Consider the following 13,644-nt stretch of genomic DNA (forward strand, 5'->3'; position numbering starts at 1 on the left):
TTAACATCAGATATGTGAGCATTTCTGATCCGAGAATACAATGCTGGCTCAGATATAATAGTATACAATCGAATCTCATTTCTTCCTTTCTTGTGCTTGAGCGTAAAACTCAATGAACAGCACTCTTGAATCATATGAGATAATTCACTAGTTTGAAGTGCAGAAAGTCTCACCTGCCGACTCAAGGCATCAGCAGTAAGATTAGCAGAACCTGGATGATATTTGATTTCACAATCATAATCCTTCAAGAGATCCATCCAGCATCTCTGTGGCATATTCAACTCCGCCTGAGTGAATAAATATTTCAGACTCTTGTGATCTGTGAATATCTCAAATTTCTCGCCATAAAGATAATGCCTCCAAATCTTGAGCGCAAATACAATGGCGGCTAACTCAAGATCATGCACTGAATAATTATTCTCATGTGTCTTCAACTGTAAAGAAGCATAGGCAATAACATGTTCATGGTGTGTCAGAACACATCCTAACCCCTGACCAGAGGCATCAGTATAGACAACATAACCTCCTGATCCAGAAGGTAGAGTTAGCACAGGTGCAGTAGTAAGACGTCTACGCAGTTCGTGAAATGACTCCTCACAATCCGAGGACCATATGAAGGCAACATTTTTCGAGTAAGCTGAGTCAAAGGCCTGGCCAACTGTGCAAAATTCTCTATGAACCGACGGTAATAACCCGCTAAACCCATGAAACTTCGAATCTCAGCAACCGTCATCGGACGAGACCAGTTTGGCACTGCCTCTATCTTACTAGGATCAACAGATATTCCTTCACTAGAAATCACATGACCGAGAAACACTACCCGATCAAGCCAAAATTCACACTTGCTCAATTTCGCATACAGTTGCTTCTCTTGTAACGTCTGCAACCCAATTCTCAGATGATGTGCATGCTCATTCTTGTCATGAGAATAGACAATAATATCATCGATGAAGACGATGACAAATCTATCAAGATATTCTCAAAATACCTGATTCATCAGATTCATAAAGACTACCGGTGCATTCGTCAAACCAAATGACATAACCAAAAATGCATAATGCCCGTATCTGGTCCTAAAAGCAGTCGTAGAAATATCTGAGTCTCGTACCCGCATCTGGTGGTATCCAGATCTCAGATCTATCTTAGAGTAAACAGAAGTACCCTGTAATTGATCGAACAGATCATCAATCCGCGGCAAAGGATACTTATTCTTGATGGTGACACGATTCAACTGCCTGTAATCAATATATAATCGCATCGATCCATCCTTCTTCTTGACTAACAAAACAGGTGCTCCCCACGGAGAAACACTCGAACGAATATATCCCTTATCAAGCAGATCTTGCAACTGCTGTTTCAATCTCTCATCTTTGACGGTGCCAGACGATAAGGTGCTCGGGATATAGGTATAGTTCCTGGTACTAGATCAATACCAAATTCAACCTCTCGAACCGGAGGAAAACCAAAAATCTCATCATGGAATACGTCAGGAAACTCGCTGACAACCGGTAACTGATCGATACCCGAACTACTCGTGGACATATCAACTGCATAGATAAGATAGCCCTCCCCATTTGACTCTAAGAAATGACATGCCTTCAGAGCCGATACAAGTGGCATCGGAGGTCGCGCACCGTCACCATAAAAGTATCAGCTATCATCCTCATCCGGATGAAACTGTACCAGACGCTGATAACAATCCACAGTAGCGTGATACAAAGTCAGCATATCTATTCCCAAAATACAATCAAAATCTGTCATCACTAGAATCATCAGATTAGCAGACAACACATGACCCTCAAACTCTAGAAGGCAACCCATCACTAGACGCTTAGTTACTACCTCATGCTCCAACGGAGTAGATACAACTAAATCCATATCTAATGATACATAAGGTAATTTATGTCTCTTAAAAAAATGGCTAGAAATAAAGGAATGCGATGCTCCAGTATCAATTAAAACAAGTGCAGGAATACCACATAACAAAAAGTTACCTGCCAACATGCGATCGCTTCCCTCAGTAGCCTGATCCTGAGACAGAGCAAACATCTGCCCTTGAGTCTGTGGACGGTAACCTGAATAACTCTGTGATGCTGGCTGCTGACGTGGAAAAGTAGAAGCCTGAGATCCAACCTGTGATCCCGATCCACTAGCAGAACCCATATGCTGAGGACAATCTCTCCGCAGATGTCCCTGCTCACCACAAATATAACAAGCACCAGTAGCCTTTCGACATGAAGCTGCAGGATGCTTCCCACCACAGTGACTACAAAACTCCTCCTTATTCTTCTTCTTCCCGAAAAGGAATGTACCTCGTGAACCACGAGAACCAGACGAAGTAGTAGGAGTAGAAGAAGACATAGGTCCAGATTGCACAACAGATTGAGCCCTAGGCCCAAGAGATTCACTAGGTTGTCCTGACATCATCAACTGTGCCCGCCTGTTGCTGTTCTCCACTTGACGGCAACGGTTCACCAAAGTCTCATAAGATGTCGGATCATCACAGACTACAACTTGTGAGTAGATATCTTGATTCAAGCCTTGCAGAAAGATATCATACTTGAACGCATCACTATCACTGATATGAAGATTGAAAGGTAGCAGATCAAGAAATCGTTTTACGACATGAACATATTTTTTTTGTATTGATTTGGTGCTTGATTTTTTGTGGGCCTAAGATGGACGACGGTCAGTCCTTTTACGACATGAACATATTTTTGGGTGAGTTTTCTTCTAGTCAAGATTCAGTTTGTTATCTCATGAACCGCTTCATGCCTGTTGGTAACTCAGGTCATTTCACTTTGAATCTTCATGTCTACTACTAGTTCATTATTTTCGGCTCTGTTCAGTAGTGTCATGCGAGCTCATAGCAGGTGAAAGATCAGAAATCGCAAAGGCGGAAGAATACTTTTTTATTCTCAAAGATATGAGAATGCTAGATAAGATTCCAAGAAGAGGAAACATATATGACCAAACCTGAATTCCCAGATACTGAAGCTAAAGCAGCACTGGCAAGGCTGTCAATCGAAGTGTTTGAAAGATCATGGGCAGCCAACCAATTGCTGTTGGAAGCAAAAAATCCACAAGAAACCCAACTTTTGTAGATGCAAGTGCATAATTTATGACATGGGATGGTACGGGTGAGAAGCGGGCAATAAGAACAAATCACCATCCATCTTGTTCAACTCCCCTTGAGGGCAGGTGGAAGTACTTGTTTTGCTATGCCTACTGAACCGCAGAGCTAGAACTTTAGAAGACAAGTCTTCCAAATAAACAGGAATTAAGTTAAAATGACATGCAAATCAGGTTTTCATGCCCACCACACAGCACCTAGGTCAAATCGTACAGTTTATAGATGACTAACTATATGTCATGTATCAGAAAAAAAAATGGCATTGAGATTGGCAATATATAGAAGGTAACATATTCCGCAATAAATCACTTTCTTTCATTAGTTCACATCCTTGATATTTCTTAGATATATTGACATGAAAGATAAAATCAAATTGTCACAAATTGGTAAATGATCGTTCCCAAATCGAGAATAATAATGAATTATGTCCCTAAAGTTTCCATAGTTTTCCAAAAATATACTAACATTTTATTTGTTCCCAATTATGTCCCTCTTTTTACAAAAATGTTCCTTGATATGTCCTCCAGACTAAAAATTTCCTATAATACCCTTAAATTAAAATGTCATTTTAATTCTTCCCTTAATTTCCTTGTAATTCGATTTACTATTTAGAACAACAGGTAAAAGGAACGTACCAAGGATTCATAAATGTTGGTGAATTGGAAGTTCAAATTTCGGGGATCCCGGGAAAAGAAATAGATCAACTAATTCTTGATTTATAATTCCTGGAAGATCATAAACCATGGAAACGCCTTGAAAAAGGAATATAGTTCATGGCAAAAGAAAAAACTTGAAGAATTCAATAAGAATCATACGAGATGGAAAACAAGAGAATTGGATAAGGGACAATCCCTTAATCAGATTCGAAAACTTTGTTCACAAACAGAATAAGAAGCAACTTTTGAAATTAGTAAGTCATGAACATGATTTACTAGAACGCATTGAAGAAGTAGAAAGAAGTAACTATACTCTACCTTCTAAGGCCTTAGAAAAACTAAAGGTGAATGGTCTTAATCGGATTACTGAGTTACAACACAGTCTGTTAAAGATGGCGGGGCCATTGAGTAATCCCTTTAAAAAATGACAACAAGTCCTTTCTCCATATACATTTCGATAGGGATGTTGTATGAACAATATAAGGCTGAATACTTTGCAGCCTAAATTGATTCAGGAGCATGAATTTGTACAGCAAAAAGAGGAGTCTTCCCTACATATTGTGAAAAAGAATTGCCAAAAATTGCTGGACGAGATTTCTCGAAAAGAATTCTTATTCTTTGCATAGGAATAAAACAAGCAGAAATCCTTATGGGTGGCGCAGGTCAGACTCCTTGGTACAAGGTAAAGACACCACCAATATATTTCCATGATATAGGAGCCGATATCTTGTTAGGAAATAAATTTTTACAAATGTTTAAAAAGTACACACAAGATAACGAGTTACGACGACTTATGTTTACTACCATTTGTATTCATAAGATTATCATTCAACGACTCAAGAAGGCCTTTTATAGACAAATGCCAATATTGTTCCGCAGCCAGAGTGGTGATAAAGGACAAATTTTTCACCCAAAGATGAAAGATTCTAGGAGATTTGGAGAAACTATGTTGAAAATAACAAGAGAACAAGAACTCCAAATAGAGGATATGGATCTTCTCAATGTAACTCTAACCCATATGGATATAGAATTGGAGAACAAGGTATCCCTTGAAGATGTCAAAAAGAGGCTCAAAGAAAGTTATAATGAGCATCCCTTGGCATGGTGGGATAGAAATCAACTCAAAGTCAGCCTTACTTTAAAGGAAGACAAAGAATATGAGTTCGTTAGATATAAGCATATCCCGATGAACGTAACAGATCAAAGGAATATGAGAATGATTATCAAGGAACATATAGACCTTGGTCTAATCAAAGAAGGAGTGTCACCATATAGTAGTCCAGGTTTACTGGTCAGAAATCATTGGTGAAATAAAAAGAGAAAAACCCAGGTTAGTTATTAATTATCAAGAAATTAATAAAATCCTAGAGTTTGATGGGTACTTCATACCTAGTAGAGAAAACCTAATTAGATGTGTACGAAATGCTAGGGTGTTCTCAAAATTTGATTGTAAATTTGGATTTTACCAGATTCGGATGGAAGAAGGCAGTAAGAAATTCACATCCCTCTCTACTCCACAAGGACATTATATTTGGAAAGTTATGCCTATGAGATTGGCTAATGCACCCCAAATATTTCAAAGAAAGATGGATAATCTGTTTAAAGATTATTTCAACTTCATGTTTGTTTATACTGATGATATTCTTATGGCATCAAAAAACATAGATGAACATGTTAAACATTTAGAGATTTTATCTAAAATTTGCAAATAAGAAGGACTTGTTTTATCTGAAAAGAAAGCAGTCATAGCAACAAGAAAAATTGAATTCCTTGGTATTGAAATTGATGAATCTGGAATAATTCTACAACCCCATATTGTGGAAAAGATACAGAATATTCCAGATAAACTAAAAGACGTAAAAAAACTCCAAAGTTTTCTTGGAGTAGTTAATTTTGCAGGAATGTTCATAAACAACCTAGCCATGTACAGGAAGGTGTTCAGTCCTTTATTAAAAAAGGATGCAAGATTTATATGGACCGATGAACATACTAAAGAGATAACCCAACTGAAGGAGATATGTAAAAAACTCCCGAAAATGGCTATACCCATAGATGAAGATGAGTTGGTGTTATTTACAGATGCCAGCGATGATTGATGGGTTGCAGTCCTTACTAAGCTCACTCCAGATGGGGAAGTACCATGCAGATAGTCAGATACTGTAGCGGCCTTTTTATAGAATCTGAGGGTATCAGATGACATATCAACGAAAAAGAATTTTATGCAGTTAAAAAGGCTTTTGAGAAATGGCCTTTATTTTTACTTGATAAAAAATTTACTTTGAAAGTTGATAATACCAGGTAAAAATTTTCTTAAGAAATAAAATTGAATCTAAACAAGAGAAGGCTAGATTATTAAGATGGAAAGCTTTATGCCAAAATTATATCTTTGATATTGTTATTATTAAATCTCATGAAAATATTCTTGCAAATTTTCTAACAAGAGATGGAAGGCGGTGACATGGATTCCATCATGAAAATGCAGAGGCATCTCAGGGAACACCTTGGGTTACTTCAAACCGAGTTCAACAAGTTAGCCATTGACCGGCTAAATCAGTGTGATATAAATTTACTGGCAAGCGTACCAGGTCAAGTAATAGTAAAGTGGACTTAGAGTCCAAGTATTGATCTCACAGGAACTGCAGTCAATTCTCAAGAATTAATTATTTAGTTTAATCTAGACAAAATCATAAAGAGCAATTTGATTTAAATAAAAATAAGAATTTATAATAAAAATTGCTTAAGAAATAAAAATTTAAAATAACTGAAAATAAAAATAATTAAAACAAAGACAACCAAGACACACGTAGGTACCGAACAAATCATGTAACATCTAGTTGATTCAGGACTCAGATTTAATCTTAGATCATCGGAATTCTCCTATCTTGTACAAAGGTCTATTTCTAGAACAATCAAACCTACTCAAATATTGACGGATTAATCTTTCGTAATTCTAATCAAATTTGAATGCATTAAATATTTGTGAAAATTCAGTTAACACCCAAACCGCACACTGAAACCGAATTCTATTTCTAGTCGGTTTTACAATATGTTGATTGTCAAAGTGATCAAAATCAATACCTCATCTGTCGACTTGAAATCTTTAACATGCAAGAAAATAGTTGATCAGACTATTCACAAGACAAATATAAATCTGACAATCAATAAAATAAAGTCAACTCTGAAAAATCCCAAACAAACATCCAAGTTTTCTACATGAATTTGTTCGGCCCAATCACGCCATCTTGGTTGAAAATAAACTACTCAATAATTAAAAACAATAATTCAAAAATAAAAATAAGAAGAAGAAAAACTCTGATGGAGCGTCTTCAATCTCCACGCCCGTAGCCGCCTCGCTCTGTGTTGTCTACGTTCTGGAACTTCTGGAACCCTTAATCTGATGATTAGATTTGTATTTATATGCCTAAGGGTCTTCAAAAGATAGCATCCAATCCGAGCAAGAGTTTCCAAAAATACAAATTCTGCACGCTTCGCTCGCTCGAGCGAGCACATGTCTCTTTCAAGCGAGCAACTTTCTGTCTCGGAAGATTTTTGGCACGTCTCGCTCGCTCGAGCGAGGATAGACTCTCGCTCGAGCGAGTAGATTTTTCTGCTCCGCGCGACGATTTTGAAAAATTCATATATTAAGTTATAGCCGTCGGATTGACCTGAAATTTTGACAGCAGCGTCAAAACATCTTAAAATTTATTTTGAACGGTGAAGATCTGATTTGGGTTTTTTTAAAATTAAATTTGATTTTTTGACAAAGGCTGCTCTGTAATTCATTCTTCAAAAATCCATTTTTATACAAAATTAACCCGGAGAGTGACATGCACAAGCATGCATTAAAACACATAAAAACACATAAAAATAATATGACTGCATATAAAATAGATATAAATCTATCACGAACTAATGCATATAAAATACACTCATCAGCCATTAATGCTGAAATGGCCGGAAGGTTACAATAAGCTGATCGGATCAAAATATCTAATTGAATTACAGGCTGTATGCAGGCTCAAACTCAATTATGGGCTGATATTCAAGGGCCAATTGTGAAGGCTATAGAGAAACCATTGGTTTTTCATAAACAAGATATGCTAAAACAATTGGTTTTACAAGAACAAGAAATACAGCCACCAGTTGTGAAACAAGATAATGAGGATTCTAAAACTCAGGAAACAAGTGCTAATCTATCATCAGCTTTTGATGATCTAGATAAAGTAACAATTGATGAGGATAACTCATCAAGTCAACCATCCGCCTCTGGGGTAAAAGAGGAAGAGATCAATCTTAGGCCCAACACAGACAAGGGCAAATCCAAGATTGATACTAATCCAGCTGTCATTTCTCCATTTCAGGTTTATCAACAAAGGTGGGAGAAATTAAGTACAAGAAGTGAAATTAACCCAAACACTTGCAGGGTTGATGTTGCAGGAATATATCCAAGGGTTTGGCTAAAAAATAATGTCAATCGTAAGGATGTAAAACTATGGTATGAATTTGGGGCTTTAGCCTCAGTTTATACAACTTCACCAGGCTTCCAGGAGATATCACAGCTACCAAAATTGATTCAGGAAGCAGTTCAAGAAACGTGGGCAAATAATGACCATTTGTCCAGAGGAGATGTGCTCGAGTTATACTTCTTTAATGCAGCTCCAGAACCAACAGGGAAATGATCACATGAGTCCTTTCATTTCATTAAGTTAAGGAGACCTGATGTAAATAATCAAAGATTTATCAAGGATCCTATATCTGAAGAAATACCATTGGTATCCACTTTCGGAGAAAATGAAATCTCAACCAGAAGGTCATGGGATATCTGGGTCTGTCTCACCGAGATGGACAAGGTCAAGTTTTCGTTCAAATTTTATAAGAATTCTGTGAATGGATCATTCCTGTTAAATACAATGACATGAAAAACTACGATTTTTGCGGAAGAACTCTTCGAAAAGAAGAGAAACCTTTTGTGGAACAAGAAGCTACCAGGGAGTAAAAAAACTCGCCGAAAATTTTGCAATATGGCTCATATCAGAAGATGGTCAGAAAAAATCTGCCCAAAATGTCCAAACCAGAAGGAGCCAGAATTTGGAAAAACCTTCAAACCCCGAACGGATCGAAAGGATTTTTTCGAGACAAGCAAAGGTGGACAAGGACCACTGAAGACACGCTTTCACAGGGGCCCACTTCAAAAGCAAAAAATGCCCCGACAAAATTAAAGAAGGCATGTGAGGAGAATAGAGCCAAAATAAAATGGCAGACATGTGACTCCTCCACTAGTAAAAAATGCCATCAATAATGACATAAAAAATTCGAAACAACTGCCATCAATAATGACATAAATAATTCAAGACAGATGTAAGATTCCTTGAAGTTTTTCGGTGAAACGAGTGGAACTTCAGCTATAAATACAGACATTTGAGGAAGCTGAAGACATCGATCATTCCCTTCAGTTTTCTTACGAAATAAAAATTATTATAATATTTCTCTTTCTAAGTTGTATTAAGTTTGTGTTTTATGTATTTCAAGAACAAAGCTAATATAAGTAGTTAAATTAGTTATCTCCCCCTCTTCAAAGAAGGTTGATTTATGTAATAATATGTTGTTTGAATAAATTTCATAAGTCTCTTGTTCATCCATGCTCATATTTTATAATTAATTTTATATACCATACGCCTTAACGTAGAAAATGAATTAAGGCTGTGCTGGATGTCGTTGAAGGAGCTTGTGCAGAAACCATCTGTTGCGACTGCGTGGTTGAGTGTGAGAGCACTTCGTAAAACTCGACAGATATGACCCGACGACACTATGATCAAAGAGGTATTTAAATTTTAATTAATCTTACGGAAGCATGATGGGCTTATGCATAATTTCTTTAAAAAAAGGTAAGAAAGGGTAAAATAGGCATTATTTAGTTTTAAAGACATATTCGAAAAACTTTTTAATTAATGAAAAATAATTTTGGATAATGACAAAGAAAATAAATATAATCGAGACGATAGTAAAACTATAAGAACATAATTATGAATTATCCCTTCCCAAATCTGTCGTGCACAAAGTGCGGTTGAAAAAGAACTCTTGCTTATCATTTGGAGAAAGACAAAAATAAGTGACGCTAATAACAAAGAATTTCATCCATTGCATAACAGGGGGAAAAAACAAAGATATAAAGAGACCTAAAAAAATGACACTGTATTATTATTATTTTTTTCTAAAAAGATAAACTTCCATTTACCAAACAAGTTGGGCTTCAAATTCGTCCGGAACTATAATAACGATAACGCTGAAGGTGAATTCTACTGATCCAAAAAATAATAATCAGTTAAACATTGTTCCAACTTCCAACATCTCATAAAACATCACTAAACCTCGTAGCTAAGATTAATGTCATAAGATACTTTAGATTCAAAACACGATATCGATAATCACAAAGAATAGCAAAATTAAAAGGAAACAGACCAACAGCTAGTGGAATGGAACAATGCATATGTTGTCAGCAAGCAAGAACATAGCATAAGTACATCGGAAACAGCTGAATCCACCCTCAACAGAAGGTTACAGATCAGCGTAAATGAGGCCACAAAGGGATTTTTTTTTTTTTTTTTTTTTGGTTTGAAAAATCGAAAAGAAAAGTTGTTAATTCCGGGTTACAAAGAAGAAAACCAGGCGGCAAGAATCCGAAGAGCACAGAGGCCCCCGTCTCAAAAAAGACGGCGCAGGGCAGGCAACGAGTTAGACATAGGGAGGGATGATAAATCCGGCTACCTCTATCGCCACTCCCATAGGGAAATTCCCCATCTTCCACCCACCACGCCTCCCATTCTTCCTTTCTTGTTCAGTTCACAAATAAATTTTCGTTTTAATTTTGCGGCGGGACAACTGAGAATCGGAATACGTACGTGTTAATTAATTATTCAATACTTTTAAAGTTTAAATAATAATTTTTACTATACCTCCACCACCGCCTTCCGCTAGCTGCTGCTTTCCCCATTGGTCGTGCTTAGCTACCCAGAATAACTATGAAATTTACCTCTGTTTTTTTCACATGCCGAATTTCTAGAATATTTTGCGGTTGAGTGAAATCTGTTTTGTTTTTTGTTTTTAAACAGGTTTTACTGTTGTGTGCATACTTCATTCCCAAATCAGGTTGTGAAAAAAGTTTATCGTTACTTGCTTCTTTATCTAGCTATGCTACTCTCTTACTTTCACTCTTAATTTGTTGTTTAGTTGATTGGTGTGGTGTATATCTGAAAGTCTAACATAGATTTCTTTGTCACTGCTTATTTTTGCGCAGGCTTGAAAAATAAATACAAGTATAAAAGATGCTCCTTTGCCTGAGATTCTTAGGCAGAGTAAAGCAGCGAGGAGGAGCTCCCTATCGAACCAGTTGGAACTTATATTTCCTGTTACTCCCAGCATTTGCAGTCCTATTGTTTACCACCTTGAAAATTCTATCGTTGCTACCACAAGTTTTATGGCTAAAGTCGTCTATCTTCCCGTACTCATCAACTTTATTTCAGCTTCGGAAGAATGGCCTCGAGTGTGGCCAGTGCCATCTACCATGTTCTTCTCTCAAGTCTGGTTGTCTTTACAACAGCATGTGCCAATGCCCTATTTTATCTCCACCTCCAATGTATATAGAGAGCAAGGCTAGCCCTTATCACAATTGGAAACTTTTCAATGCAGATTACCAGGAGATGTTACAAACACTCAAGATTTTTGTGTATCCAGATGCATTCATGAACAAGGATTCATCCCCTTTTGCCCCTGTTTTTCTTCCCCATCCAAACCCCCTGGATCCAAAAATTGGGAATTACTTCAGTGAACATGCTTTTAAGCTGGCTCTTGTCAAAAGTTCACTCATTACTCAACGTCCTGAGGAAGCTCACTTCTTCTTCATGCCCTTTTCCATCAATGCCATGCGTAATCACGCCCTTTTGCATTCAGAGTCGGCCATTTCCAATTTTATTGCACAATATATTTTGAGGATCAGCTCCGAATTTGAGTTTTGGAATGCTTCAGGAGGTTCCGACCACTTCTTTATTTGCTGTCATTCAGTTGGGCGGGAGGCTGCGTCCAACAATTTTGCTTTGCGTAATAATGCTATTCAGATTACTTGCTCGTCCAACTATTTTCAAAGGCTCTACTCTGCTCATAAAGATATAGCATTGCCTCAAGTTTGGCCACGCCCCCACAATCAATTCTTGAATCCTCTAAATGCTAGGTATGCTTTTTATACATTCTTAGAAAGATCCGATTCACCATTTCATAGCCTGGTTGTGTTCTTAGAAGTCATTTACATGTTAAAAATAAATATAAAAACTTCTTATTTACAAATACAGAGTCAAGGAATAGATTCATAATTATGCCTATACCTTCTACCCGCTATTTGTTTTATCATGTGTTCGTGGCTATTAAACCTTCACAAGAAGATTCGGAGAGATCTAAAGATAGAGGTAGAAAATAATTTTCTTTAACAAATCCTGGTAGCATTGATGGAACTGGGAATTCTAGTATGCCAGTTATCATTTATTCTCCAGTTTGTAGCATGCTATACCTAAATTTATAAGAATGATACTAACAGTTCTGAGTTTCATCTTGCCTTTTGAAATTTTCTTAATTCGCCTCAATGAAATTGGGGTCTACCAGATTTTAATGATAAGTTTTGTGCATCCGATTATTACTGTTTTATAAATTAATGCTCCTACAATAATGGAGAGAAAAATCGAATTCATGAACTGGTAACATTTTTGTGGGGGTGTGATTGCAGAAACAAACTTGTGTTCTTTGCCGGTCGAGTGCAGAACTCTCGTATACGTAAAGAGGTACTAAGTTTGTGGGCAAATGATACTTCTTTTAGTATATTCTCAGGGCATGCATCTTTTCCGTATGAGGAAGGGTTCATGAGAAGCAAATACTGCCTGCATGTAAAAGGTTACGAGGTAAATACGGCAAGGGTTAGTGATTCTATACATTACGGCTGTATTCCGGTTCTGGTATCTGATCATTATGATCTCCCTTTTGCGAATGTCCTGGATTGGAGCAAGTTTTCAATTATAGTTAGCCAAAGAGATATTGGGCTTTTGAAATACATCTTGACCTCAGTTGTATCTCAGCAAATGTATGTGAATCTGTATCAAAACTTATGCTTGGTTAGGAATCACTTCAGGTGGTATACAAATGCAAGTGCGATGCCTTTCGCTTATGACTCATTTCATATGACGGCTTACCAACTGTGGCTGAGAAGAGGATTGCAAAGGTTGGCAATTGCCCCTCGCCTTCTTTGAACATGAGCTACACAGTGGTCTAATTAGTTACCAATTTATTTTTGCATCATCAGTGTTCAATCGTTTGATTGCTATGTATAATGGCTCAACTTTTCTCATGATTGCATGTTATGCATTCCCTTGAGCAGCAGTCATTTAAGCTTGCTATATGTAATAAATTATTTTACTCTATAAGTTTTATGTTACCATTCTGGATTTCCCATTTTGTCGACAAAATTGGCTTTTCGTATCAGTGTTCCATCGTTTGATTGCTGTGTATACTGGCTCAACTTTTCTTATGATTACATGTTATGTATTCCCTTGAGCAGCAGTCATTTAAGCTTGCTATGTGTAATAAATTATTTTAGTCTATAAGTTTTATGTTACCATTCTGGATTTTCCATTTTGTCGACAAAATTGTCTTTGTATCGTCAAAATGTACTTTTAAATTAGAGGAAGACTCCTATACGACCATCTCACAGATCTATATACTTGAGACGGTCAGCCCATATAAAAACAAATACCTGATCAGGTTAATTGGATCTGAATAATTGGAGCACATGGAAACGCTAGCTATTGATTCTTCGCC

The 13,644-nt window shown here is 37.0% G+C and overlaps 1 protein-coding gene across 4 annotated transcripts; it reads left to right on the forward strand.

The window, feature by feature from the left end:
• Positions 1–2,699: 2,699 nt before the first annotated feature.
• LOC140882550 (probable glycosyltransferase At5g03795) lies at positions 2,700–13,435 on the forward strand. 4 transcript variants are annotated; one of them, XM_073288611.1, is made up of 4 exons: positions 10,152–10,684; positions 10,899–10,935; positions 11,084–12,013; positions 12,560–13,435. In XM_073288611.1, exons 3-4 carry the CDS (start codon positions 11,112–11,114, stop codon positions 13,074–13,076), a joined length of 1,419 nt encoding a protein of 472 aa, XP_073144712.1. In that variant the 5' UTR covers positions 10,152–10,684; positions 10,899–10,935; positions 11,084–11,111; the 3' UTR covers positions 13,077–13,435. The 4 variants fall into 4 exon arrangements, with proteins under 4 accessions (XP_073144714.1, XP_073144712.1, XP_073144713.1 ...); XM_073288613.1 differs by lacking the exons at positions 10,152–10,684; positions 10,899–10,935 and adding an exon at positions 2,700–2,721; XM_073288612.1 differs by lacking the exon at positions 10,899–10,935.
• Positions 13,436–13,644: the final 209 nt, after the last annotated feature.

The sequence above is a fragment of the Henckelia pumila genome, chromosome 2, assembly GCF_033568475.1.
Source record: "Henckelia pumila isolate YLH828 chromosome 2, ASM3356847v2, whole genome shotgun sequence".
NCBI classification, from domain to species: Eukaryota; Viridiplantae; Streptophyta; class Magnoliopsida; order Lamiales; family Gesneriaceae; genus Henckelia; species Henckelia pumila.

What these genes read in the sequence shown, in the direction of transcription:
- LOC140882550 (XM_073288613.1), top strand. Translation starts at nt 11,112, where the DNA reads ATGCTCCTTTGCCTGAGATTCTTAGGCAGAGTAAAGCAGCGAGGAGGA. An exon ending in TTGAATCCTCTAAATGCTAG is followed by an intron (nt 12,014 to 12,559) that starts GTATGCTTTTTA and finishes GTGTGATTGCAG; the next exon opens with AAACAAACTTGTGTTCTTTG.